The sequence below is a fragment of the Diabrotica virgifera genome, chromosome 9 (assembly GCF_917563875.1).
Source record: "Diabrotica virgifera virgifera chromosome 9, PGI_DIABVI_V3a".
Taxonomy (NCBI): domain Eukaryota; kingdom Metazoa; phylum Arthropoda; class Insecta; order Coleoptera; family Chrysomelidae; genus Diabrotica; species Diabrotica virgifera.
This window is the reverse complement of record NC_065451.1, coordinates 210405814-210433448: the sequence shown is the minus strand read 5'-3', so window position 1 is coordinate 210433448 and position 27635 is coordinate 210405814. Positions and strand designations below refer to the sequence as shown.

The window sequence follows — 27635 nt, the reverse complement described above, 5'->3', positions numbered from 1 at the left end:
TAACCTCAATCTTTTGTTGACATAAGTCGAAAATTTCATTGCGATACAACAAGTCGGCTAAATACATAGGGGAGTGCAATTAGAACGAAAACATGCATTGTTTCGGAATAATTCAAACAAGCTTATATGTTTCTAAAACTTTTTTTGTTAGGTTATATACTGTTATATTTCTATTTGATATAAAAATTAAAATTTGATAATTATAAACAAAATTCACTTTAATATAAAATATTTTTAATTTTCTCAACCTCGGGCATATAAATTTAGAACAACCTGTATACAACAAATTGTTATATTTAATTTTAAGAAGTGATTAGAATAAGCGTACGAAACTCGGAACAATGTGCTTAGATAAACAAAGTGAATGACGCGTACCATTATCGTTCTTCTCGGAAGGTCGATCATTAGCCTATGCTAAATAAAACTCAGTGAAATAGATGATAGTTCATTATCGTTTTTCGCGGAAGGTTTCGATCATTAGCCTATGCTAAATAAGACTCATTTGAAAGAGAGAATAGGTCATTAAAATTTGTAAATAGTTAGAAAGTATTTTAGAATGGGAATTAAATATTTTCTTTTGAAATCCATTAAGCATATTTAGAAAGATTAAAAATTGGTTTTGAGGAATATTACGAATGAGAGTTGGTGGTGGAAGATTGATTTGTGAATCTGGAAGGGATATTTAGAAAGTAAGGGAATGGATGAGAAAGTGAGATCAGAATGTTTTGAGCTGTCGAGAAGTGAAGTCGAGTAGTAGACGGTAGTGTTCGAGAAGGGAGAAAGCCGGTAGTTCCGTGAGTGTGGAGTATCTATCGTGGAACGAGAAGTAGGCCAGGTCGAGAGTAAAAGAACCTCCTTGAGCCCAGAGTGTCCCGGTAGCTGATAGCAGTTTCGAAAAAGGTAGAACACAGCATCACGACAAAAGCAGGAACGAGAGCTATTCGAGCTAGTTTTTTCAAAGGAGAACATCACTGGAAGCCAGGACGAGGTTTGATCGCAGCCAAGGATAGCAGGAACGGGTTTTGTGTGAGGACATTTTCAGTTCACCAGAAAAAGGTCAGTCTCATTTGTTTGGACATGAATGTATGGGTTTTTCGTATTAAATTCCACATAAAAATTGAATAACAATCAATAATATCAGAAAAGCTTCATCAAACTTAAATAGAGTTGTTGCTAATAACTCCTAATAATTAAATGTTAATAAAAACTTTCAATTGAAAACCAAAAGGAAATAAGATTCCCATTTGTAAATGTTATGTTTAAGAATAATAAGAAATAGCAAATATTAAGCATTGATTGCCTTTTAAATAAAATAAAAAATATTTTTATTATAATTGTAACCCATATGTGTATTTTTTTTACTCTTTTCTTTTCTATCCCGATTAGGAACCATTAAGAAATATTTAGAATCCACGAAAGTAAGTAATTAATTTATAATTCGCCCTGAGATTGAAAACATATTGATATGTGATCTGGTTAATTAATTAGATTAGTATTAGTACATTGATTAAATTAAGTGACATATAAGAATATTATCTCATATCAATAATCAAGATCACATCAACTGTCGTCCAACGTGGAAAGCATTGTAAAGTATTTCTAGTGGCAAATTTGAAGGATAGAAAGAGTAAAGCCGGTATTTGAAAATTTATATGCCTGTGGTAAAAAGTGAGATACTTACATTTGATAACATAAAATTTTAGATCTCTTTAGGTACAAATTTTACATAACTGATTTAATATTTTATTTTACGATATTTACATTTGATATATTTATTGACAATTTATAATATTTGGGTAAAAAAAAAAGTCGTATTGGTAACATACTAGTAAAATTTCATATTTGGCGGGGATAATACTTCTTGAAAACAAATGTCTGTGACAAGAAGCCAAAGCAAGGATAACAAAAAACAAAAAGAACATTCAGACCAAGAAGATATTTTAGACACGACAATCATGGCATCAGAACAGCAAGAATTATCAGGAATAGATAAATTATTACAAATGATGCAACTCCAGTCACAAAGAATGGAACAGAAAATGGATGAAACACAACAAAAACGGGATGACAATCAAAGAGAAACAAAACAAACAATGGAGAAAAATCAGGAAGAAACATCAAAGAAAATGGATAAAGTGGATCAAAAAATGGAGGAAACACAACGAAAAATGGATGAAACACAACAAAAATTGGATCAAAAAATGGATGAAACAAAAAAAATAATGCAAGAAAATCAGAAGGAAACAAAACAAGCCATAGAAGAGAACAACAAGAAAATGGAGGAACGCATAGAAAAGTATGAAATGAAAATTCAAGATAAAATAAAGGAGTTAACGAATGGCCAGAAAAAGGAACTAGAAAATTTGGAAAATAAGTTGGAAAATGCTATTCAAGTAGACAGAGACGAAGTGGAAAAAAGAATCACAGAAATAGAAAAACAAGTCACCGAAAACCGGACGCAACAAAATGTCGGAGAAAGAAGAGAAATGGTTATACATAGCACAGATGACGTGAAGATAAGGTTTGGCGGGGATGTAAGAAGATTACACCCAGTGCCGTTCATAAATAGCCTGAAAAAGAAAATACAGCACATCGGAAATTTCGAAACAGCAAAAGAAACTATCAGAAACCATCTCAAAAATGAAGCAAGCCTATGGTTCGATTGCAAAGAAGAAGAATTTGACAGTTGGCAACAATTTGAACAAAAATTTTTGAATTATTTCTGGGGAAAAGTCCAACAATTGGAAATTAACAAGGAATTGCAAAATGGGAAATACAATGATAGGATGGGTATATCAGAAAGGACATATGCATTACAAATTTACTATAACGCAAAACATTTACAATATAATTACTCATCGGAACAATTAGTCGAACTGATTGCAAGACATTTCGAAGAAACGCTGGAAGACGATATCACATTGCAAAACTACAAAGACATAGATAGTTTATGCCAATTCCTACAAATAAGAGAATTAAGTGTAAGAGAAACAAAATCAAGAAGGTCGCGAGAAGATTACAGGCCCCGAGAAACACAGGATCACAGAGATAGAAATCAAAATAGGAGGGACTATACAAGACGAGATTTTAATCCCAGAAGGGAAAACGAAAATAGAGACAACGGAAGAGGAAATTATGAACAAAGAAATAGGCAATGGAATGAGGACAGAAATCGAGAATACCAGAATAGAAACACCACACGCTCAAATCAAGAAAACAGAAATAATGGTAGACAAAATGAACAGGGATATCAAGAAAACCGAAACAGATCCGACAGACCAAGAGAAAATAGAAGAGAAGTAAATAATACCCAGACAGATGGATATGACGGAGAGAGACATTATGACGAAAATATAAACAACGATGAGCAACCGGCGTTTTTTCACGACGGCGCTCACTAAAAACCAAAAATCAAACAGGAATCTTTTGTAACCCCAAGGATTTTATTAAATTGGCAAGAAACAACGAAAAGAAAAATGGAGTTAATTTAAAATTTGTGGATGGATTTATCAACGAGAAACCAATTAAAATTATGATAGACACTGGATCTGAAATAACATTGGTCAACAGAAAACTAATAGAAGAAGTTAACTTAACAAATTTAATTTACAAAATACCTAGGGTAAATTTAGTGGGCGCAAACAAACGGACATTGGCAACTATAAATGAAGGCATACGAGTAATGGTACGACTGGGTAAGAAGATGTATGCACTACAATGTGTAATAATGCCAAACATGTCACATGACATGATAGTAGGAGTTGACGAATTGGCAGAAAAACATGTAGTGATAGATTTTAAAAATAATACGATGAATCTAACAGAAGAAAAAGAAGAAGAACAGGACAAGGAACAGGAGAAACAAAATACGGACGAATCAGGTAAAGAACAAACAGTGGAAATGAATTTGGCAACGAAGCAAGGACAAAGAAGAAAAGGGAGAAAAAGTCAGAAAAAGACAAAAGAAAATGAAACCTGTGGCTCCTCAAAAGAAGAGTTGAGCCCAGAAGAAGAAAATTTGAGAGTATCAGAAACAAAGAAAACCTGGGATTCCTCAAAAGAAGAGACGAGCTCAGGAGAAGAAGAAATAAAGCAAAAAAATGAAAGCGAAAAAGATATGATCGAAACAGTGGCATTTGAAGAGGAGGCATATGAAAACGAGGATGCAGAATACACGATAAAAGTATGTGAAAAATCTGAGGAAAAAGACAGAAGATTAATATGGGAAAAAGGGAAAGACAACATAATAGCCGACACTCTAACACAGGATGAGGACACTGAAAATAAGGAAACAATTACTCTACAGGTGGGACTAATTAGAGTAATACAAGAAGAAGGGGTATAAGACGTAGATTAAAGTAAGGAAATATACAGGGAGTTGGTTTTGCCTCGAGAAAATTTATTTAAAAATGCAGATAAATTTTATCGAATACAAGGCGGGGATTTGTTATATTTCTATTTGATATAAAAATTAAAATTTGATAATTATAAACAAAATTCACTTTAATATAAAATATTTTTAATTTTCTCAACCTCGGGCATATAAATTTAGAACAACCTGTATACAACAAATTGTTATATTTAATTTTAAGAAGTGATTAGAATAAGCGTACGAAACTCGGAACAATGTGCTTAGATAAACAAAGTGAATGACGCGTACCATTATCGTTCTTCTCGGAAGGTCGATCATTAGCCTATGCTAAATAAAACTCAGTGAAATAGATGATAGTTCATTATCGTTTTTCGCGGAAGGTTTCGATCATTAGCCTATGCTAAATAAGACTCATTTGAAAGAGAGAATAGGTCATTAAAATTTGTAAATAGTTAGAAAGTATTTTAGAATGGGAATTAAATATTTTCTTTTGAAATCCATTAAGCATATTTAGAAAGATGAAAAATTGGTTTTGAGGAATATTACGAATGAGAGTTGGTGGTGGAAGATTGATTTGTGAATCTGGAAGGGATATTTAGAAAGTAAGGGAATGGATGAGAAAGTGAGATCAGAATGTTTTGAGCTGTCGAGAAGTGAAGTCGAGTAGTAGACGGTAGTGTTCGAGAAGGGAGAAAGTCGGTAGTTCCGTGAGTGTGGAGTATCTATCGTGGAACGAGAAGTAGGCCAGGTCGAGAGTAAAAGAACCTCCTTGAGCCCAGAGTGTCCCGGTAGCTGATAGCAGTTTCGAAAAAGGTAGAACACAGCATCACGACAAAAGCAGGAACGAGAGCTATTCGAGCTAGTTTTTTCAAAGGAGAACATCACTGGAAGCCAGGACGAGGTTTGATCGCAGCCAAGGATAGCAGGAACGGGTTTTGTGTGAGGACATTTTCAGTTCACCAGAAAAAGGTCAGTCTCATTTGTTTGGACATGAATGTATGGGTTTTTCGTATTAAATTCCACATAAAAATTGAATAACAATCAATAATATCAGAAAAGCTTCATCAAACTTAAATAGAGTTGTTGCTAATAACTCCTAATAATTAAATGTTAATAAAAACTTTCAATTGAAAACCAAAAGGAAATAAGATTCCCATTTGTAAATGTTATGTTTAAGAATAATAAGAAATAGCAAATATTAAGCATTGATTGCCTTTTAAATAAAATAAAAAATATTTTTATTATAATTGTAACCCATATGTGTATTTTTTTTACTCTTTTCTTTTCTATCCCGATTAGGAACCATTAAGAAATATTTAGAATCCACGAAAGTAAGTAATTAATTTATAATTCGCCCTGAGATTGAAAACATATTGATATGTGATCTGGTTAATTAATTAGATTAGTATTAGTACATTGATTAAATTAAGTGACATAAGAATATTATCTCATATCAATAATCAAGATCACATCAATACATGTTAAAGTGAAAAATTCTACTCGCAGATTTGGCCGCTAATTGTTTATTAATTGTTTAAACAATAACAATTGTTGTGTATAAATAATTTTAAAAATATCGTTGAGTTCATCATTTAACTTTGATCAAATATGTTTCTACTTTGTTTATGATTATACTGAATCCGAATATGGCATTACAATTTGAAAATTCTTATACAGAAGCTCTTATACAGTATGTTTGCGTAGCTAGTAACCATATGGAAAACTTTTTTATTATCAATTTTACGAAAAAAAGTTATTCTTCATAAAATACTCTGGATAGTCAAAAATCTAAAACTCAACCAACAGATATCAAAATTTATCAATTTTATATGTCAAAAATATGAATTTATTTAAAGAGTAAAGTACCTTTTTATTCCAGAATATCAAAAAATGCTATTATGAAAAGTGGTTTGAAATTAAAAACTATGTTTTAATATACAATTACATTATTCTAATCGAAAAAAAATTTCAATTTTTTCTCAAATTACGGATAGGTACTCATCATCCTTTTATTACAATTATTGTAACTATTTTATTATCAATTTTACGAAAGAAAGTTATTCTTCGTAAAATGCTCTAACTGGTCGAAAATCTATGATACAACCATCAGATACCAAACTTTTTCAATTTTATACGAGGTATGTAAAAAATATGAATTTTTCTTAAGAGTCAAGTGCCTTTATTATTCACAATATTTTAATAATTAGAAGGATGTAGTTGAAAACTTAAACATACTTTTTAATTCCAAACAACTTTTCTTTATAACAATTTTCGATATTGTGAAATATAAAGGTACTTTACTCTTGAGTGAAATTCATATTTTTGACATACCTAGTATAAAATTAATAAAATTTTATATTTGATGGTTGCATCTTAGATTATATACGATGCAGATTATTTTATAAAGAATAATTTTTTTTTCGTAAGACTGATATTAAAAAAAAAGTTATCAATAGGTTCCAAGTTATGCAGACATACTGTATAAGAGCTAAAAAAAAATTTTTGTTGAACATTTATTATCGTTGAAGCTTATTATTAAATGTATTTTAGATAAGTTTTACAGAAAAACGTGTTGATCACTTTGTATAAACATTTTTTTAGCTGGTAATTCCCGGTTTTTGTATTACATTTTTGTTAGCTTTCTTAATTTTCTTAAAAAGAAATAGTTCATTTCATTTCTAAAGTAAAAAAATTTAGTGCATTTTAAAGACTGCATCCTTAGATTTAAAAAACACCTATAAAACTGTAATAGATCTGTTGAAAATTGTGTAATACCGTCTTAAAGTGATGTTAATTCTGTAAAACTATAAAGTTTTCAAAAATTACATTTTTTGAGACGTCGTATCATTTGAATTAAATTTTTGAGATTTTTTTTGAATGAAACATCGTTAAGTAAAATAATTTAAAGGTAAGTCGTGCAAGATTGAGAAATTTATAAGAAAAATTGTATAGGGCTTTTCATCGATTGTCATTTGTTTCGAGCTTCTGTCATGTGCCACATAATATTAATATATCTACGACATACGTCTTTGATTTGTATTATTGGTATTACCAATAACGTATGACGTAGATATATTAATATTATGTGACACATGACAGAAGCTCGAAACAAATGACTGGGAATGAAAAGCCCTATTAGTTACACATTTTTAAATAATTTTTAAACCAAATTCATGTAAGTCTCACTTTCAGCCCACACCGTATTTATGATGATACATTTTATTTCTTTTTATTATAACTCTAAGATAGCTTAATTATTCTTCTTTCATGTTCAGTTTGTAAAATTTCATTTGATGGATTAGTTAAAGAATTATATTAAAATAGCTCAACCGTGCACTTCGCCATATGCTAGTTTACAGTGCGCCAATGTTTTGAGAAGGGTGACTTTAGCGTTATAAATAAAAAATTATAGAAGCTACAGATTTAATTTTAGAAAAATCTTTACAAAAGTTTTTTTTTGTAAAATTTTCTGAATTTTTCAATTTAAAAGTCAGTTTAAAAAAAAAATTATTTTCAGAGTTATTTAAAAAAATATCTATTTTCGCAGTTCATTTGTTTAATAATAAAAAATGAAGCACTCACTTCTCGAGTAGAACTTTTTGGTATGTTGTTTATTAAACATTTCTTAATAAAATTACAAAAAGTTCTATCTTGTTTGATTTTTTCCGAAGTGAAAATCTATATGCACTCCCCTTACAGTGAATTTTTTAAATTAGCAAGCCGGTCGAAAAATGTATCTTAGCCGAGAACATTTTCGAGCAATCATTTTTTACAATTTTCGGAGAGGATTATCCCAACAACAATGTCACGCTAAAATGGTTTCTGTGTTTGGGAATGAAGCATCACACCAGTCAACTATTTCCCGCTGGTATTGCGAATTTCAACGTGGTCGCTCCAGTCTCAGCGACGAATCCAGGCCAGGTCCACCCAAAACATCAGTCACGCGGCAAAACATTGATGCGGTTCGTCAGTTAATCAAAGATGACCGCCGTGTAACATACCGGGAGATAGATGCATCATTGGGCATTTTAAAGACCTTGATCCAAAAGATCCTACTTAAAGAACTGGGTGTTAGGAAGTAGGTTTGCCGTTGGATCCCTAATTTGCTTAAAGAAGAGCAAAAAGCGGCTCGCGTCAATTGGTGTCGAAAAACATTGGAATGGTTCAACAAAGGAAGCTCAAAAAACGTTTATAGTATTATTAGTGCCGACGAATCTTGGATTTACTCCTACCAACCGGAAAATAAACGCCAGTCCGCTGTGTGGGTGTTTCAAGATGAGGAAAAACCAACAAAAGTGATCCGTCCTCGAACTGTGTCAAAGAGAATGGTCGCAACGTTTCATTGGTATTCAGTGATGAGCGCGCTAATAACCGGCAAAATAGCACAAAAGATGGAAAACGTGTATTAAGTTGTAAGATAAAAAGAAGTGAAATTAATCGAGTTGGGAAATTTTGGCGATATTACCCAATAAATTTACATTATATTTATTGTTTCCCACCTTTACCCATATCAGAGGAGTATGTCAACTAAAACTGTCACTATGACAGTGGTAGTTGCCAAACTCGTGCGATACGTCTAAAGGTGGGAAACAATCAAAATACTGTAAATTTAGGTTAATGTTGCTAAATTTCCCGACTCGATTAGTTTCATTTCTTTTTATCTCACAACTTAATACGTTTTCCATATTTTGTGCTATTTTGCCGGTTATTAGCTCGCTCATCACTGTATAACCGTTTGTTTACTAGGAGTTATCGCGAAACTCCGACAAAACAACACACAACGGCGAATCATCCTACATCATGACAATGCAAGTGCTCACACTTCCCAAAAGACAATAGAGTTTTTGGAACTTCAAAACATCAAATTATTAAACCATCCACCGTATAGCCCCGACCTAAGTCCCGACGACTTCTTCACGTTCCCAAAGATCAAGATTTCAATGCGTGGGTGGCGATTCCAGTCGCCAGAAAAAGCTATCGATTCCTCTAAAACAGCTATTTTGCAGGTGTCAGCTGAATACTGGAATAACTGTTTTACCAATAGGTTTGAACGTATGCAAAAGTGTATCGATCTTGATGGGATAGATTTTGAAAAGCAATAAAGTACTTTAAGTCTATATATTTTTTTATGGCTATATGCAAAAATAAAAAGACAACCTATCGTATTTGTAGAGCAGTGATGGGTAAAGTACGGCCCACGGGCCAACTCCGGCCCGCGAAAGTATTTAATCCGGCCCGTCAAGGGTACATCGATATGAATATTATACATGCAGCCCTAACACAGGGTACTGAAAGAAGAAGAAGATTCTTGTCGCAATCATTCGTACAAATGAGTAGGTTTCAATAATTACTAAACTAATAATTATAAACATACCTAACTATAAATATTTTAAACATTCATTGCCCAAAATTTTTAATTTATTACTGAAAATCTAATAAATGTTGTATTTATGACAAATAAAAGATTGGTTGTTCAACACTTTCTATGAAGAGTGGGAGGTTTAACACATATTTATAGGTATTTTATAATTTATAGCGATACATTAAAAAATAGCTAATAAAAAAATTGGTATAAATTCGAAAAATTTGGAAAATAATTCAGTTCAAGTCTCTCTTTAGCTTCAAAATGCGTCCTGTAATATTGATTTTGGTAAGAACAATAAATTATTTCGTGATATTACGCTATTGTTTTTTATATTTATATCTTTGTCACTCTTTGTCTTTTGGTATTATAATATTTGACACCACCATCATCACCAAGGCTTTTCATTTTGATTGAAATGTTTGCTGCTCTTACTTAGAGCTCTCTGATTCGCTCATTGCGGTGAATCACTTCGCATTATTTTTGTGTATTGTCAAAGCTTGCTATATGACTTGGTTTTCGTTACAATTTTCTTCCACTCATTTCGATGTGTGCTAGTTCCCTCCAGTTTCTCGCTTTCAGAGCTTTGATGTCCCTCATGACCTGGTCCTCCCATCTCTCTCTCTGGGTTTTTTCCTTGGTCTTTTAGTTTCTGGCTTTTATCTGATGGTCTTCTTAATCAGTAGGTCATTTTTCCTTCTCTCTATGTCTCCTGGCCATCTCAATCTCTGCGCTTTAATAAATCTGACTATATCTTCTCTCTTTATTATGTCTCTTAGTTCATGGTTCATTCTTCTTCCCATTTCTCCGTTGTCAATTCTTATTGGGCCCATAATCCGTCTGAGGATTTTCCATTCGAATAATCTCAATTTTTCTTCATCTTTTTCCGTGAGGCACATTGTCTCAGCTGCACACGTAACTACTGGTCTGATTGCAACTCGCTATATCTTAAGTTTTGTATTTCTGGATAAGCTCTTGTCCTTCATTAGCCTATGGTATCTCCAGTATGTTTTGTTGCCTGCTAGTATTCGCTCCGTTACTTATTTACTTCTCTTATTTTGGCCATTTACAATTACTCCCAAATATTAAAATTGTTGAACTGTTTTAAAAGTGTAGTTTTTTAACTTGATTTCTCTCGTCTTTTATCTTTTCTTCTAGAGCAGAGTTGATGTTTTGTTTTTTAAACGCTTTTATTTAGTTCAATAGTTTGCGTCAAATATTTAGACGTTATCTCACAATAAAACACTGAAAAACGTTTGTTTTTCTATACTTCCACAAAATTTATTACAACTATGTTATTACTACAGCTGTTTCGGCAAAGTGCCTTTCTCAAGTGATATATTTTACAATGTGTTTGCCTTTTTAAGTCTTTAACTGAAGAGGTTGAGGAGTGGGGAGCTGTTTGTCTCGAGTTGGTCATTTTATTATTTTTTTGGTCATTTTATGTATTTTTCAATTTATTAATTTCCATTGATTCTAAAAGTGATAGCTTAAGGCCTTTATTTTGAATATGTAGAATTTGAAACTCTTCATTGAAAGAATGATTATGATCTAGAAGGTGAAGTGCGTATGTAGAAGTGTCTGTTTTTCTATTGTTGAAAGCCCTTTTGTGTTCTGCTATCCGTTTGTCAAAAGTTCTGCCAGTTTGACCGATGTAAGTTTTCGGACAGTCACCACAAGTTAGTTTGTACACACCACTCTGTAGTTGCTTTCTCTTTCGGCTTTTATTGTTTTTAATATGTTTGCTTAAGTTGTTGTTAGTTCTGAAAGCTGGTGTTATTCCTTTCTTTTTTATGTATCTGGCTATTTTTGTTGTTATTTTGCCAGTATATGTGAGAGAGCAGAAGGTACTGGATTCTTTCTGTGGTGGTGGATACACTAATTTCAAGGCTTTCTTATGGAGTTTTTGGTTTAAAATGTTGTTAACTGTTTGTTCGTTATAGCCATTGTTTACTGCTATTTGTCTAATGATATTTAGTTCTGTCTCGAAGTTATTTTTTGTCATAGGAATTTCTGTCAGTCTATGTATCATGCTACGGTAGGCTGCTAATTTGTGTTGTGTAGGATGGGATGATGAATTGTGTATAGTTGTGTCAGTATGGGTAGGTTTATGATATACGGAGAACTCATGTTTGTTGTGTAGTCTGGTAATCGTTACATCTAGAAAGTTTATGGAATTATTCTGTTCTGTTTCTATTGTGAACTCAATATTACTATGAAGTGAATTAATGTATGATAGAAATTGGTCAAGTTGTCTATTAGTTCCTGTAAAGCAGACTAGTATGTCATCCACGTATCTCCACCAATATAAGAACTGTTTAAATAAGGGGTGTTTAGAAATTGTTGTTTCAAGTTGGTTCATAAATATATCTGATAGTAATGGGCTTAGAGGATTACCCATAATAAGTTCTGCACTGTTGTTTGTGTAAATTTGATTATTGAATTCAAAATAGTCTTGATTTATTCAAATTTCAGATGCAATGATCGGATTTGTACTATTATGTTCTAAAAGGTTTTTAACTAAAACAAAAGTTTCTGTAGGAGGAACACTAGGAAAAAGATTTTTTACGTCAAATGAAATTAGTCTGGAGTTGTTGGGCAATTAAAAATTTTGTATTTTATTAACTAGTTCTAGTGTATTTTTTACGGTGAATTTAGGTGAAAATTTAGTGTATTCTGTAATAATATCTGACAGTTTTTTTGAAAGTTTATATGACGGAGCTGTATAAAAAGAAACTACAGGTCTTATTGGGTGGTCAGGTTTGTGTAGTTTAATAAAAGAGTATAATTTAGGGGGTTGTGGGTTCATAAGGGCTTTCAACAATAGAAAAACAGACACTTCTACATACGCACTTCACCTTCTAAATCATAATCATTCTTTCAATGAAAAGTTTCAAATTCTACATATTCAAAATAAAGGCCTTAAGCTATCACTTTTAGAATCAATGGAAACTAATAAATTGAAAAATACAGATATAATTCTGAATGACCAACTCGAGACAAACAGCTCCCCACTCCTCAACCTCTTCAGTTAAAGACTTAAAAAGGCAAACACATTGTAAAATATATCACTTGAGAAAGGCACTTTGCCGAAACAGCTGTAGTAATAACATAGTTGTAATAAATTTTGTGGAAGTATAGAAAAACAAACGTTTTTCAGTGTTTTATTGTGAGATAAAATGAACTTCCATCAAGTAACGGTCGAATCCATCAATTATTTAGACGTTAATTTGAGTGCCTTTTCTCCAATGCAAATGAATGAAAATTTGCAGACATATGCATTCGCGGGAACAATACACGAATAATCAATAAATTTTTTTTATGTTTATTAATTGTTTAAATAAAAAAAAAATGATTTTAATGGAAAATGCTTAAATCCTCTTGTTTGTTACAATGTAAAAACTTAAAACTTTTACGAATTGTAGCTAATGATATGAACTATACATAATTTCACTTTTTACGTCAATTTTTTACGTTATGCTTCATAAATAAACAATAAAGTTTTAAATTTTTTGCCGATTCCGACTACTTTTCATGTTTGTACATCATATTATGTTTTATACATATTTTAAGAAACATGACGATATATTTTAATGTTTAAAAAGTGTAAGACTAAAAATAAAAAATAAAAAAATATGAAAAAAAATTTTTTAAGAAACGCTATTCTTTAGTTACGATTGACTAAAATTAAAAATATTATAAAAAAAAAATCAACTAAAAAGCAAAAAATAAAAAAAAATTGAAAAAATCTAACACATTCGTTAAAGAAAAGCGTGGGGCGAAAACCGTTTATTCGATGAAGACGCGCCACGCTTTTCTTTGACGAATGTGTTAGATTTTTTTAATTTTTTTTTATTTTTTGCTTTTTAGTTGATTTTTTTTTATAATATTTTTAATTTTAGTCACTCGTAACTAAAGAAAAGCGTTTCTTAAATTTTTTTTTTCATATTTTTTTATCCTTAGTTAATTTTTAACCTCTTTTCTGTGCTTCATTTGCCAGGGCTGTTACTGCTTCTTTTAATCTCTCCTTGTCTCTTTCCATAAGAACTATGTCATCTGCATAATATGCTACTGTTTGTGTTGAGGAGTGTGTTTAAGGTATTTTAATTTCTCTCGCCTTGACTGTTCTTTCTACTGCTATGTTGAATAGTGTGGTTAGCAGGAAATCGCATTGTTGCACTCCTGTTTCTATTCAATTGATTTTGTCTACCTTCTTCTGTTGTTTAGCTCGAGATACATCCATAGTTATTTTTGTTAATCTGTTTAGCTTCTGACACCACCACTCGAGATTTTTCTTAAATAGACATTATTTCAGGCCACATACCATTAATGATGTTTTTTCTTGTCATTTGTTCTGATTTCTTTTGGCAGTGTTTCTTCTGGCTTTCCTCTCTAGCTTGTACTATATTGTTACAGGGCCCCCGCAAGGCTGATTGGCGCCCGCGTGCAGGACATATTTTAGCGTCCTTTAAATCTACTATAAATATTAAACTAATAAATATTTTGAAAAATTTTAACCCAGAATGTATACTACATTATTACTGAGGCCGAAATTCCCTGAAAACTTCCATGTTTATTTTAATAAGTTACAGGGGTGAAAATAAAAGGGATAATGTACTATGATTTTTAATAATTGCAAATATTTAATTCAAAAGAAACTTTTTATTTATTTTAAGGGACTGTCGGCCCTCGGCAATAACGTTATCTTTCATTCTGCGTTTAAATTTTTTTAAAATACTTATTAGTTTTCTCAGGCTTCAAAAAAAATGAATACATTTAAAACACATTGAAGGCGACATTTTGCGCCTTTCCCCTTAAATTTTTCGCAACATTAATGAAGCACCCTATAAATTAAATTAAAAATATACATTGAAGTAAATAAACAATAATATTTTGTCATTTTAATTTTTCAAACAAATTTTATACAGGGTGTCTACATAATTAGGAACCATATGGGAAACTATTTTATTATTAATTTTACGAGAAAAAGTTTTTCTTCATAAAAAGTTCTGCATTGTCTAGAACTCAGAATGCAACCATCAAATATACCAAAAAGGTATATCAAGAAATATGAATTTCGGTCAAGAGCAAATTACGTTTAGTTTTCACAATATTAAAAAGTTATTATGAAAAGTTGTTCAGCATTAAAAACTATGTTTCTATATGCAATTACATCCTTCTGATTGAAATATATTGTAATCTAGAAAGGCACTTTACTTTTGATCCAAACTCATATTATTTTACATATTATATCTCATATAAAATTGAAAAAATTTGATAGGATTTGATGGTTGTATCTTAGATTTTAGACCATGCAACGCTTTTTAGAAAGAACTTTTTATCGTACATTAATTGTACTTTTCAACAACGCCCTTTTCATTTATTAGAAATAATGTGATAAGTCTTTTATTATTAATAATTAGCCCTTTTCAGTTATTACAAATAATGTGATAACTCTTTTATTATTATTAATTAATTCATCAATAACAAGAAAAGAGTTATCGCGTTATTCGTAATAAATGAAAAGAGCGTTGGGTATCTGTAATTTGAAAAAAAAAATTTTTCAATTAAAAGGATGTAATTGCATATTAAAACATATTTTTTAATTAATTCCAAACAACTTTTCATAATAATAATTTTCGATATTGTGAAATATATAATAAGGTACTCTTGATCGAAATTCATATTTTTGATACTCATAAGTTTGCATTTTAGTTTTTAGACTATGCAAAGCATTTTATGAATAATAAATTTTTTCCGTAAAATTAATAAAAGTTTACCATATGGTTCCAAGTTACGCAGACACAATGTCTTAATTATTTTCTTTTGTTTTCAAAATAAATTGTAAATTGTACACTTTTTATTAGAGGAAACCCGATTATAACTATTTAAAATGAATTATTACTATTCTATGCAATGATTATGATACTAACCATTTTCACAATTAATTTAATTTCCACACCACTTATAACAACAGATTAAAGATTGTCTAATATTTTTTACACCAAAACAAAAGTTTAAAATCAGGGCAGAACAAACTCAACGGATATTGCAATAATAGTCGTAGGTATTATAATTATTAACACCAATATAAAATAGAATTTTAAACTTTTCACTGCAGGAAATCACCCGTTCACCAGTAACAGTAAATAATGTTTGTGCCTAATAAACGCATAGACGAGAAGGGAAAAGATACTCAAGTCAAATACGTAATCATAATTCATAGAGTATTTGTTAACTTAAGGGTAATTATCATATATTCGGGTAAAAGATTCATTTTATACGAGTAAAACTGCTTGATCCGGCAAGTTGTGTTTTTGTTGGAGTAACACTGCTAAGTTGCGTTTTATGGGTGTTAATTTATGTTTCTACTCGTCAAGGAGTGTGGTTTGATGTTTATTTTACTATTTTGAGTGTCGCTTTAGTTTCCAACATAAAATCGATTGGATTATATGCCAAGGGTAATTCAATCTACCTCAAAGAAAAAAATTAGGAAGAAACAACAAAATGTAATATATTTTTGACGGAGTAATGTGAGCACCACACTCTCGGCGAAGTCGATCGAAGTTCAACAAGTACGAAAGTAACTTCGCCGAGAGTGTGGTGCTCGCATAAGTTCAACATTTCAGGACGGGAATAATTATTTTTTTAGTAATAACACAATATTTGATTTTTGAGATTTCTCTAGCTATTCATAAAATAATTAAAATTGTATATAAAAAATGATTGTCACATTTAAAATAAATATTTCTTATTTACCCAACCTTCGGTTTGGCGCCCCTTCGGGGTTACGCCCGCGTGCGCCGCACGCTTTGCACGCCCGGTTACGGGGGCCCTGTAATGTTACTCAGGGTGTTGACATTTATGTCTGTATTCTTATTGTTTTCGAGAATGCTGTTGATGTGTTCTTCAAATGCCTTTAGGGTCTATGCCTCTTTATACAGGGTAGCGAGAAAGTATGGAAACACGGTAATTCCTCGGGAATCGCTTAAACGATTTTTATAAATTTTTGTGGGTAAGGGTGTTCCAATGCGGCCGATATTATAGTGGTAATTACATTGTTATCAAATCGTCCGTTTTTCTGGAAATCTAATGAACTTTCTTATTTTAAATGGAACACACTATTTATTTTTGCGGTTTGAAGTCCTTAAGGATTACTGATTATTTTTCATGATATATTCCCTATACCTAAATGCCATAATTTCGGAGTTATCGCTACATTTGTTAAAAAATTCAACAAATTATAAAAATCAATTTTTTCAGACCAGCTAGACATTACTGTAGGTTTCTTGGATCATTGGGAACAAAAAAGCTCTTTTGTAATTTCCCTCAAAAATTAATCGTTTCCGAGTTATAAACAATTTAAAACTGAAAAAAATCTAAAAATGGCCATTTTCTAGGTTCAAAAACACTAGTAAAAAATATTATCTTTGAAACTACGAAGTACCTATATTCAAGTTCATACCTTTTTGTATCAGATACCGATAAGTGATTTGGTCTTATTTCATTTTAAAACATTATTTTTTAGTTGTTAGTGCTTGTCCTCGCCCGTTCTCTCATATGAGCTTAAGTAACAATTAAAAAAAAACAATGTTTTAGACCTGATAGAAAAAGGTTTTAGCTTGAATTTAGGTAATTCGTAATTTTAAAAATGATTTTTTTACTTGTGTTTTTGAACCTGGAAAATCGTCATTTTTCGATTTTTTTTTCAGTTTTAAATTGTTTATAAGTCGGAAACGATTAACTTTTGGGGAAAATTACCATAGACCTTTTTATTTCCAATGATCCAATAAACCCAAAATAATGTCTACCCAGGCCGAAAAAATTTATTTTTATAATTTGTAAAAATTTCTTTTTAATAAATCTAGCAATAACTTCGAAATTATGGCATTTAGGTATAGTAGTCCAGGGCGCATCTGTTTTGAGATGGACGTTGAGAGGTGACTTAATTTTTTTTGCAGAAATTGCTTGAAAATAAATCAAATATTAATATTTGAGTTATCCTCCCTCTCAAAAAGGTCCGGAACATTGTTTAAATAATCAAAATGTCAAAAATTGAAGGAAAAATTCGATTTTTTTCTTCGTTTTTTGATTATAACTTTAAAAGTATTCATTTCCGAGAAGAGTTGTACTAACATAAAAGTTGCGTAATTAAATTTCCTATAATATAGAATTGGTTAAAAATTTAAAAAATAGTCACCCTAGTTGCAAAATAGCAATAATTGCGAAAAAACCATACAAAAACAAGTATTCGCATTTTACGTTTTTCAACCATTCATGCTACACTTATAACCCGGTCTATATAGACATTTCAAATAACAAAAATTGCCGGAGAGCCAAATTTTGGCGGAGAGCTAGGGTATACCATAACAAATAAAGTTTAAAAAGTCCCCATCGATCCCATGTGTGCGTCAAAAGTTATTCAGGGTCAAAGGTCAAAATTTGAGATTTTTTGGATTTTTTTCGAAAGCGGTAAGTTTTATCAAAAAAAAAACCTTAAACCAAAGTTGTAGATCATAAAATTCTCTACAAAAATAGTCCTTACTATTTTTTTCCTAAGAGTTGCCATTCCTGAGATATCGCGATTGAAAGAGTCACATTATACATGATATGCACACGTTTTCACACCACCTGTGTGGTAGTGTACTCGGCGCCTTTTTTTTACCGTGGTTTCCCCTGTAGGCCTACTCCACTGTTTTGACAATTTTAGGATAATTTAAGGAAACAATACCGGTCAAGTTCTAGATATTACCTTATTATTGATATCGATTATTGATATTGCTATTGATTATTAGGTTAACTATTGTTTTGATTTCTTTAGATATTTTAATCAGATTCATATTCTTGAAAGTCTACTTCAACAGTCAAGTCTTCTTCGATTTCATCTTCTTGCTCTTCCTCTTGCTGGATGTTCAAAAATTGTTCAAATGTGACTGAGTCATTGGTCTCTTCATTAAAATCACAGAAGTCTTCCTCTGTTGTACTAAACTGGACATTTGAGCAAGACTGACCTTGGCAGTTGGTACACACTAGAGAACACAGCAACCCGACTTTTTTACATCCACATTTGGCACTACAACCTTTTTTGCAATTGCAAAAAATAGTGTTAAGGAGTTTTTCTGGAGCAGGTGGGAGTAAGGTTTTAATCGGTTCCAGAGTATTATCTATTAATTTCCAACCCCAGTCTTCTGGATTCAGTTCATTGCCTAGCCATGTTTGAACTTGATAATATACTCGATACAAATGTTGAAAAGCAGATGCTGATGTTGGAGGAAGACATGATAGTTGTACTTGTTTCTTGTTTCGCGTATTTTTTACAAAAGTTAAGTATTGGTATTTATCAAGACAAATAATTTTTTTGGAGCTCCATAAACCGCAAGAAGAAAGCGAATTCCTTCCGTAATTATTGTTTGCGGTGTAGAATCAAGTTCTGTAAAAACTTTACAGCAGTCAGTCAAATCTTTTTTTTTTTCGAATAATTTAAGTACTGACGTTTTGCCCCTTCTGTACATTGCGGACGTAGTGTCGCAGCCGGTTATCGCATGTAAAAATAAAATGTACTTTTAGCATTTGGGATAAGCCGATAAACTATTCGAAGAATATATCTCTGTTCGCTGTTGAGCCCTTCCAGGTTTCAGAAAATAAATAACTTTATCTACTGGAGTCCTTGCAGTAATCAGTACCAACAAATCAACATCTTCACCTACTACAATTGTTGTGTTTGTTGCCTTAAATTTTTCAATTGCTGTCTCAATTATAAGGACATCTGCGTCATTTTTAGCTTGTTTCACTTCAATATTCACAGCTGTTAATTTGTCAGTTAACATGGAAATGAAACGAGATTTATTATTAATGTTGGCCAAAAATTGTTGTTGATTCGCTGGAACTGTTATATTTTCATCACAGATAATCTCGGAACCCGATGATGTTTTTGTAGTTCGACGACGTTGTTCTGCATCTTTAATATTCTTTGTCGAGTCATTGTAGCCGTCAAATACCACTGTCACTGTACAAATAACGGTAACGGTACTAAATGGTAGACGCTTGTAATAAGTACTTATATTCACTTGAACTGAACCTTTAGCACTAAAAGAAACAGATAATATTATGAACCAGACCTACGGACAATACTGCAGCAATTGCCTATAATAGACAATCTGTTCTTTTTTAAACAATGGTATAGCCAAATGTTTTTCAAGGCCACGTGGATAGAGGAAATTCAGTTTGGGACTGATTACCTTTTGAAGAAATATTTTCAGAATAGTATAATATACTATATAAAAGAGACACAAATAGGCATTTATACTTGTCTTAAGGGCCACGTGGCTTATATGTGCATATAATGTACAAAGTAACTTTTAAAATCGCGATATCTCAGGAATGGTAACTCTTAGGAAAAAAATTGTAAGGACAATTTTTGTAGAGAATGTTAAGATCTACAACTTTGGTTTGAGGTTTTTTTTGATAAAACTTACCGTTTTCGAAAAAAATACAAAAAATCTCAAATTTTGACCTTTGACCCCGAATAACTTTTGACGCACACATGGGATCGATGGGGACTTTTTAAACTTTATTTGTTATGGTATACCCTAGCTCTCCACCAAAATTTGGCTCTCCGGCAATTTTTTTTATTTGCCAAGCATTTTGATGTCTAAGTTGACCGGATTATTAGGACCTTCGTATTTCACCCAGAAAAACTTTATAATACAGTAAAACAATACTGTAAATTTCATTAAGATCGGTTCAATAGATTTTGCAAAATAAATTTTGCAATCCAGCTTTCGCAAAAAAAATTCATTATTTCAAAATGTTACAGGACTGAAAATAAACAGATAGCAAGTTGAAATTTTTTTTGCTTATAGAAGTGTACTGTACCTTTCATTTGCGATTTTCAAAATTAAAATCGATTAATTACCACGGCGTCAGAAAATTTTTGAAATAAACAATAATTTTTGGTGCTACGCGCAGGACAGCGGTGTTCGATTCACACAAGTTGATTTCCACCAAAATTTCTTCCAATCATTATCTAATATATTATTATCTTACTCTATATTTTGTTGTATTTTAATATTTTAATTCCACCAAAACCAAACTAATTTTATTATTGTTTGTGAAATATTGTTTAAACAATTGCATATGTTTAAAAATAATAAACTTTTATTATTTAAGTTAAAATATATGAACAAAGAAATTTTTTACTAATAAAAGTGTTATTTCAAAGGATAGAGTATGTGTTTTTATTTTGCAATAAACAAATTTATTTATTTATATCGAAATGTAATAAAAATTAAAATGTATCAATCATTATCAAAGGTCATTCGAATGTCCAATCAGAGCAAACTATCCGCTGTCCTGCGCGTAGCACCAATAATTAATGTTTATTTCAAGAAATTCCTGACGCCGTGGTGTTAATCGATTTTAATTTGGCAAAATTGCAAATGAAAGGTACAGTACACTTCTATAAGCAAAAAATTTTCAACTTGCTATCTTCTTTATTTTCAGTTCTGTAACATTTTGAAAAAATGAATTTTTTTACGAAAGCTGGATTGCAAAATTTATTTTGCAAAATCTATTGAACCGATCTTAATGAAATTTACAGTATTGTTTTACTGTACCATAAAGTTTTTCAGGGTGAAATATGAAGGTCCTAAGTGTAGCATAAATTGTTGAAAAACGTAAAATGCGAATACTTGTTTTTGTATGTTTTTTTCACAATTATTGCTATTTTGCAACAAGGGTAACTATTTTTTAAATTTTTAACCAATTCTATATTGTAGGAAATTTAATTACGCAACTTTTATGATAGTACAACTTTTCTCGGAAATGAATACTTTTAAAGTTATAATCAAAAAACCAAGAAAAAAATCGAATTTTTCCTTAATTTTTTGACATTTTGATTATTTAAACCATGTTTCGGACCTTTTTGAGAGGGAGGATAACTCAAATAGTATTATTTGATTTATTTTCAAGCAATTTCTGCAAAAAAATTTGAGTCACCTCTCAACGTCCAAATGTACTAATATTTTTACAGATGCGCCCTGGTCTATAGGGAATATAACATGAAGGGGACTTCAAAACGCAAAAAATATATAGGGTGTTTTATTTAAAATAAAAAAGTTTATTAGATTTCCAGAAAAATGGAAGATTTGGCAATGATGTAATTACCACTATAATATCGGCCGCATTAGAACACCCTTACTCAACAAATTTTACAAAAATCGTTTAAGCGGTTTCCGAAAAATTACCGTGTTTTTCCATACTTTCTGGCTACCCTGTATTATTAGGTGACTGATGTGTTGTTCTATTTTTTCTTTTATAACCCGTGGAAAATATTCTTGCTAAATAAAAAAAATAAAATTATGAACTTAATAAAATTCAATTAAAATAAATAAAATTATAGAAAATAAAATTAAACATTTAAAACTAAATAAAATTAAATGGAATTAATTAAATTAAATAAAATTCGATAAAATTAAATAAAATGATTAAAAATTAATTAAAATTAAATACTGAAAACTAAAAAAAATTGGATAAAATTGAATTAAATATAATAGCATTATAGAAAATATAATTAAATAAAATAAAATTAATTAAAGTAAATAAAATTAGATAAAATTTAATACAATGATATAAAATAAAATAAAACTAAATTAAATTAAAAAACAGTAAAATCCTGTATAAAAGGTATCTTTAAAAACCCTCAAAAGGGCCACATCAAATTCACATAACTAGTTTTCCACTGGTTTACCAGTCATCATCAGTGCTTACGTGCAATGTACATGCTAACCAGCAAGATAGTATTACACAAAAATATGTGGGTCAAAGCCCAGTAAAAGTAGTCCGTCAAGGAAACATAGGTTTAAAATGCTACCTTAAGCTTGGATGTTTAAAATATTATCTAATTTGCCCTAGGTAACATCTGAGATCTAGATATGACTTGGTCACATGTTGGAAGTGAGACGGCAAGTCTTATGTACATTGCACGTAAGCACTGACGATGACCGGTAAACCAGTCGAAAACTAGTTATGTGAATTTGATGTGGCCCTTTTGAGGGTTTTTAAATATACCTTTTATACAGGATTTTACTGTTTTTTTGTATCACATGGTATACAGCCAACTACAGGAAAACTGTTTCCTTGTGGATTTTTTAAATTAAATTAATTAAAACAAAATAAAATTTAAACTTTTGACTTTAAATCTTTTTCCGTTTTGGTAGGCAATGCTCTCAATTCTAACCATATCGAAGATAAGTGCGGAGGAGGACCGAAAACGTCCTGATTGGTGTCCAGAAATGCCATCGACCACCAGGGAAGATGTGGACTTCTTCGTGAATCGAACGCTGCCTTTTCTGTACACTTGGACTGGACTAATGGATCCAAATGAATGCCCAGAGGACCATATAGGACTCGCGACTGCGATAAGACTGGCTCTTATCAAATACAACGAAGAGCAATATGGACCACCGAGAGTTGTTCAAATGCGACTTGGAAGTTCGAATACTCGATACTCGAACTTCTACCACTTTTTAGAGTTTCTAGGACCGATCATTTTAACACAAATTCCCAATCTGACAATAAGAAAGTGCATTCCTCATGATTATCCCATATCACACCAAATTATGCACGTTCATCCATGCTTATAAGTCTCATTCATCTGTTGCATTTCAATATACAAGGTGATTCAGTGAAACGGTACGATTTGACAACGCTGCTGACGATAAAATAGAGGAGCCGCGGGCTTGCGACATAAACGTTGTGAATCTAGAGAGTGGAAAGTTTAGTTATCATGGAGAAGTAGTCAGGTAGACAACGCGCATTTGCTGTGAAACTTTATTTAAAAAATGGTTAAAGTTTTGTGCTTGTATAACGAGCATTTCGTTACACTACCTTGGTTGTTCCTTCTAACATGGCTATTAAGACTTGGTTTAGGAACTTTGAAAGTAGTGGTTCAATATTACAAAAAAGAGGTGGCAGTGTCAGAACTGCTCGAACACCACGGAATATTGAAGCGGTGCCAAATTCATTACATGCTAGTCGGTGCAGGGATCTTCGAGGACTCGCGTGTAATTAATTTGGAATCGCTTCAATATTCTGTGGTATGCGAGCAGTTCTGACACTGCCAACTCTTCTTTGTGATGTTGAACCACTACTTTCGAAGTTCCTAACAAAAGTATTGTAACTTGATCTTGTAAACTGGGCGGCAAATGGTAGAGTAAACGAAGTCCTCGTTGTACACTCACAAAATTTTCACCATTTTTGTAATAAGCTTTCACAGCAAATACGCGTTTTTCACCAGACCACGTCTCCATGATAACTAAACTTTCCACACTCTAGATTCATATCGTTTACGTTGCAAGCCCAAGGTTCCTCTATTTTATCGTCAGCAGCGTTGTCAAATTGTACCGTTTTACTGAAACACACTTTATTTCGTACTTCAAATAAATGAAACAAGAACTTTTCTTATGTTTTTTTCCTTAACCTTGTATAGTTTTTTTAAACTATACGAGAGACTCATCCTCACCAGAATAGAAAAAAATGTCGACAAGCACCTCATCCCACAACAAGGAAAATTCAGACCCGGCAAATCTTGCACCGGTCAAGTTCTCGCACTAACAGAACACATTGAAGAGGGCTTTGAAGAAAAATTTATAACAGGGACTGCTTTCGTAGATTTGACAGCAGCCTATGACACAGTAAGGCACAAAACATTGCTCCGCAAATTATACGACATATATTCCTTACAGTATTATTATAGGACGTATATTCCTTGCAGTAAAACAGACGGTTTTTCATTGTGCTGGAAAGCAAAGTAAGTAGGTTGAGAGTTCAAAAGAACGGCCTCCAACAGGGATGTATTTTAGCACCAATGCTCTTCAATATATACACAAACGACTAATCTACGCCGACTGAAACCAAGCATTTCCTCTATGTTGACGATCTAGCAATTTGTGCTCAAGGAAATAGCTTTGAAGAAGTGAAGGAGAAACTCGAAACTGACTTAAAACAATGACATAGTACTATCTGCAGAATTCCCTGAGACCCAATCCCTCTAAACCCAAGTCTGCGCCTTCCACCTTTGCGCAAAGGAAGCCAAGCGAAAACTCCAAATTGCATGGAATGGTAATACACTAGAACATAGAGACCAACCTATATCCCTTGGAGTAACTCTGGACCGGTTCTTTACCTGCAGACAACATTGCATAAAAACGAGAGGGAAAGTAACAGCTAGGAACAACATACTCAGAAAGCTAATGGGAAGTAAATGGGGTGCATGTTCTGTCGTCTAAAAGAACAACGACACAGGCATTGTGTTTCTCAACTGCTGAATATGTGTGCCCCCTTTGGGACAGATCTGCTACGTCAAACAAGTTGATACTTCACTAAATGAGACATGCAGGATAGTAACGGGGTGTATGAAACCAACGCAACCCTCAAATCTATATAAAGCAGCGGGTTTTGCAGAACCCTCAACACTAAGAGGCGTTACAGAGCACATAGAGAAAATTAAACAGATTGCGGACGAGCGGCAGGCCCTATATAAAGCGCGAACACCACGAAATCGACTAAAATCCAGGAAAAGCTTCCTTGAGTCAGTGCAGGATCAACCGTCTAAGTATTTTCCTCTTCGTCAGGTTCAATGGACCGGCCAGTCTCTAGATTTTAAAACGTGGAAAACTATGAATAGGATAAGAACAGGGGTCACTCTAGTAAAATCAAACATGGTAAAACCGGGGAAAATAGACCAAGATGATGTGAACTGTGATTGTGGAGAAAGACAGAATATGGAAAATCTTCTTACATGCAGAAACTGTCCTCATCGGTGTACCCAAGATTTGTGGCTCGCCAACAAAAATGGAACCGACGTAGCCCGATACTGGGCCGTCGGTTCCATCCATTAAAAATAGACGGCCGGAGTGTGACGTCACGGTCAACTGCGGCTATATTCAGTGTTATGATGATTAGTTCAGAAAGCCACTGCGCATTCGCTAGGAAAAATATTCTAATTCGGATTTTTTGCACAATCTTACTCAAAAAGGACTCCTTTTAACAAATTTGCATGTTGCCAGGACCAAAAGGTGGTCAAACATTTTTTAAACGTTTTTTTTTTGTTTTTTTCCTAAAATTCTTTTTTTTGCATGGAAAAAAGTTTTTTTAGATTTTTTGGATCATTCCAAACAAAACAGGTCTTTAGTGACTTTTCTCTAAAAATGATTAAAAATTGAAAAATTGCGAAATCGGCCATTTTTAACCCTCAAAAACTATGTGAAAACTGAAAATTTGAATGTTGCCAAGGTAGGTAGATATTCTTTAAACATCGATTGATGAAATCCCGAAGAGTTTTTTGCAATACAATATTCAAAACTCCTTTGTTTTTTAATTGCTACTCAAGCGTGCGCGACACTATTTTCCACCGACAGTATCGTGCAAATGAAAGGAATAAATTCGTTATTTCGTAAATTGGCGACTTTCAAGAAAAATCCCGAAACAGGTCGATTTTTATTTTTAAGTTGTGATATTGTGGCATATATGGTATACTAGTGACGTCATCCGTCTGGGCGTGATGACGTAATTGATGATTTTTTTAAATGAGAATAGGGGTCGTGTGGTAGCTCATTTGAAGGGTTATTTAATTCTCTATTCAGTTATATAAACATTTACATAATTATTTATACAGGGTGTCCAAAAAATTTTTAATAAATTAAATTATTTGACAAAAAAAGAAGTAGAAGGACACCCTGTATAAATAATTATGTAAATGTTTACATTACTGAATATAGAATTAAAGAACCTTTCAAATGAGCTAGCACACGACCCCTATTCTCATTTAAAAAATCATCGATTACGTCATCACGCCCAGATGGATGACGTCACTAGTATACCATATATGCCACAATATCATAACTTAAAAATAAAAATCGACATGTTTCGGGATATTTCCTTAAAGTCGCCGTTTTACGAAATAACGAATTTATTCCTTTCATTTGCACCATACTGTCAGTGGAAAATAGTGTCACGCACGCTTGATTAGCAATTAAAAAACAAAGGAGTTTTGAAAATTGTATTGCAAAAAACTCTTCGGAATTTCATCAATCGATATTTAAAGAATATCTACCTACCTTGGCAACATTTAAATTTTCAGTTTTTCACATAGTTTTTGAGGGTTAAAAATGGCCGATTTCGCAATTTTTCAATTTTTAATCGCTTATATGTCAAAAACTATCATTTTTAGAGAAAAGTCACTAAAGACATTTTCTGTTTGGAATGATCCAAAAAACCTAAAAAAACTTTTTCCCATGCAAAAACAATTATTTTAGGAAAAAAACAAAAAAAAAAACGTTTAAAAAATTTTTGACCACCTTTTGGTCCTGGCAACATGCACATTTGTTAAAAGGAGTCCTTTTTGAGTAAGATTGTGCAAAAAATCCGAATTAGAATATTTTTCCTAGCGGATGCGCAGTGGCTTTCTGGACTAGATCACTTTCCAAACAAATATTGTAAACACGTTGAAAAGTAAGGTTTTACCGAATCTCAAGACTTTTTAAATTAGTATAAAATCTAAAAAAAAAAAAAAAATAAAATACAAAATCTAAAATTTCTAAAAATCAAATAAATTCTAACCTTAGTTCACCCATATGTACATACATTTTATTGATATTTATATAAAACTTATTTACACAACCTTGTAAAATTATTGTAGTAACTATAACAATACTTACATATTGCAAAAAGCGGAAATATTCTCTGTAAAAATTGAAAAAATAATAAAAAATACAAAATTTGCCACAGTAAACAACGTTTGTTTGGAAAAGTTTGGAAAAATCTGACATGACATATGTCAATAAAAATTGACACTTCTACGTCATCACTCCGGCCGTCCATTCTTTGAATGACATGTCCGGA

General features: G+C 32.0%; 2 protein-coding genes across 3 annotated transcripts in view; one reads left to right on the top strand and one right to left on the bottom strand.

Moving 5' to 3' along the window:
• The window catches only part of LOC114334818 (uncharacterized), a 905910-nt gene that overhangs the window by 89260 nt on the left and 789015 nt on the right, over positions 1–27635 (bottom strand). The window lies entirely within an intron of this gene.
• LOC114334815 (uncharacterized) lies at positions 9913–24193 on the top strand. The gene is made up of 2 exons (XM_028284913.2): positions 9913–10022; positions 22952–24193. Exons 1-2 carry the CDS (start codon positions 9999–10001, stop codon positions 23375–23377), a joined length of 450 nt encoding a protein of 149 aa, XP_028140714.1. The 5' UTR covers positions 9913–9998; the 3' UTR covers positions 23378–24193.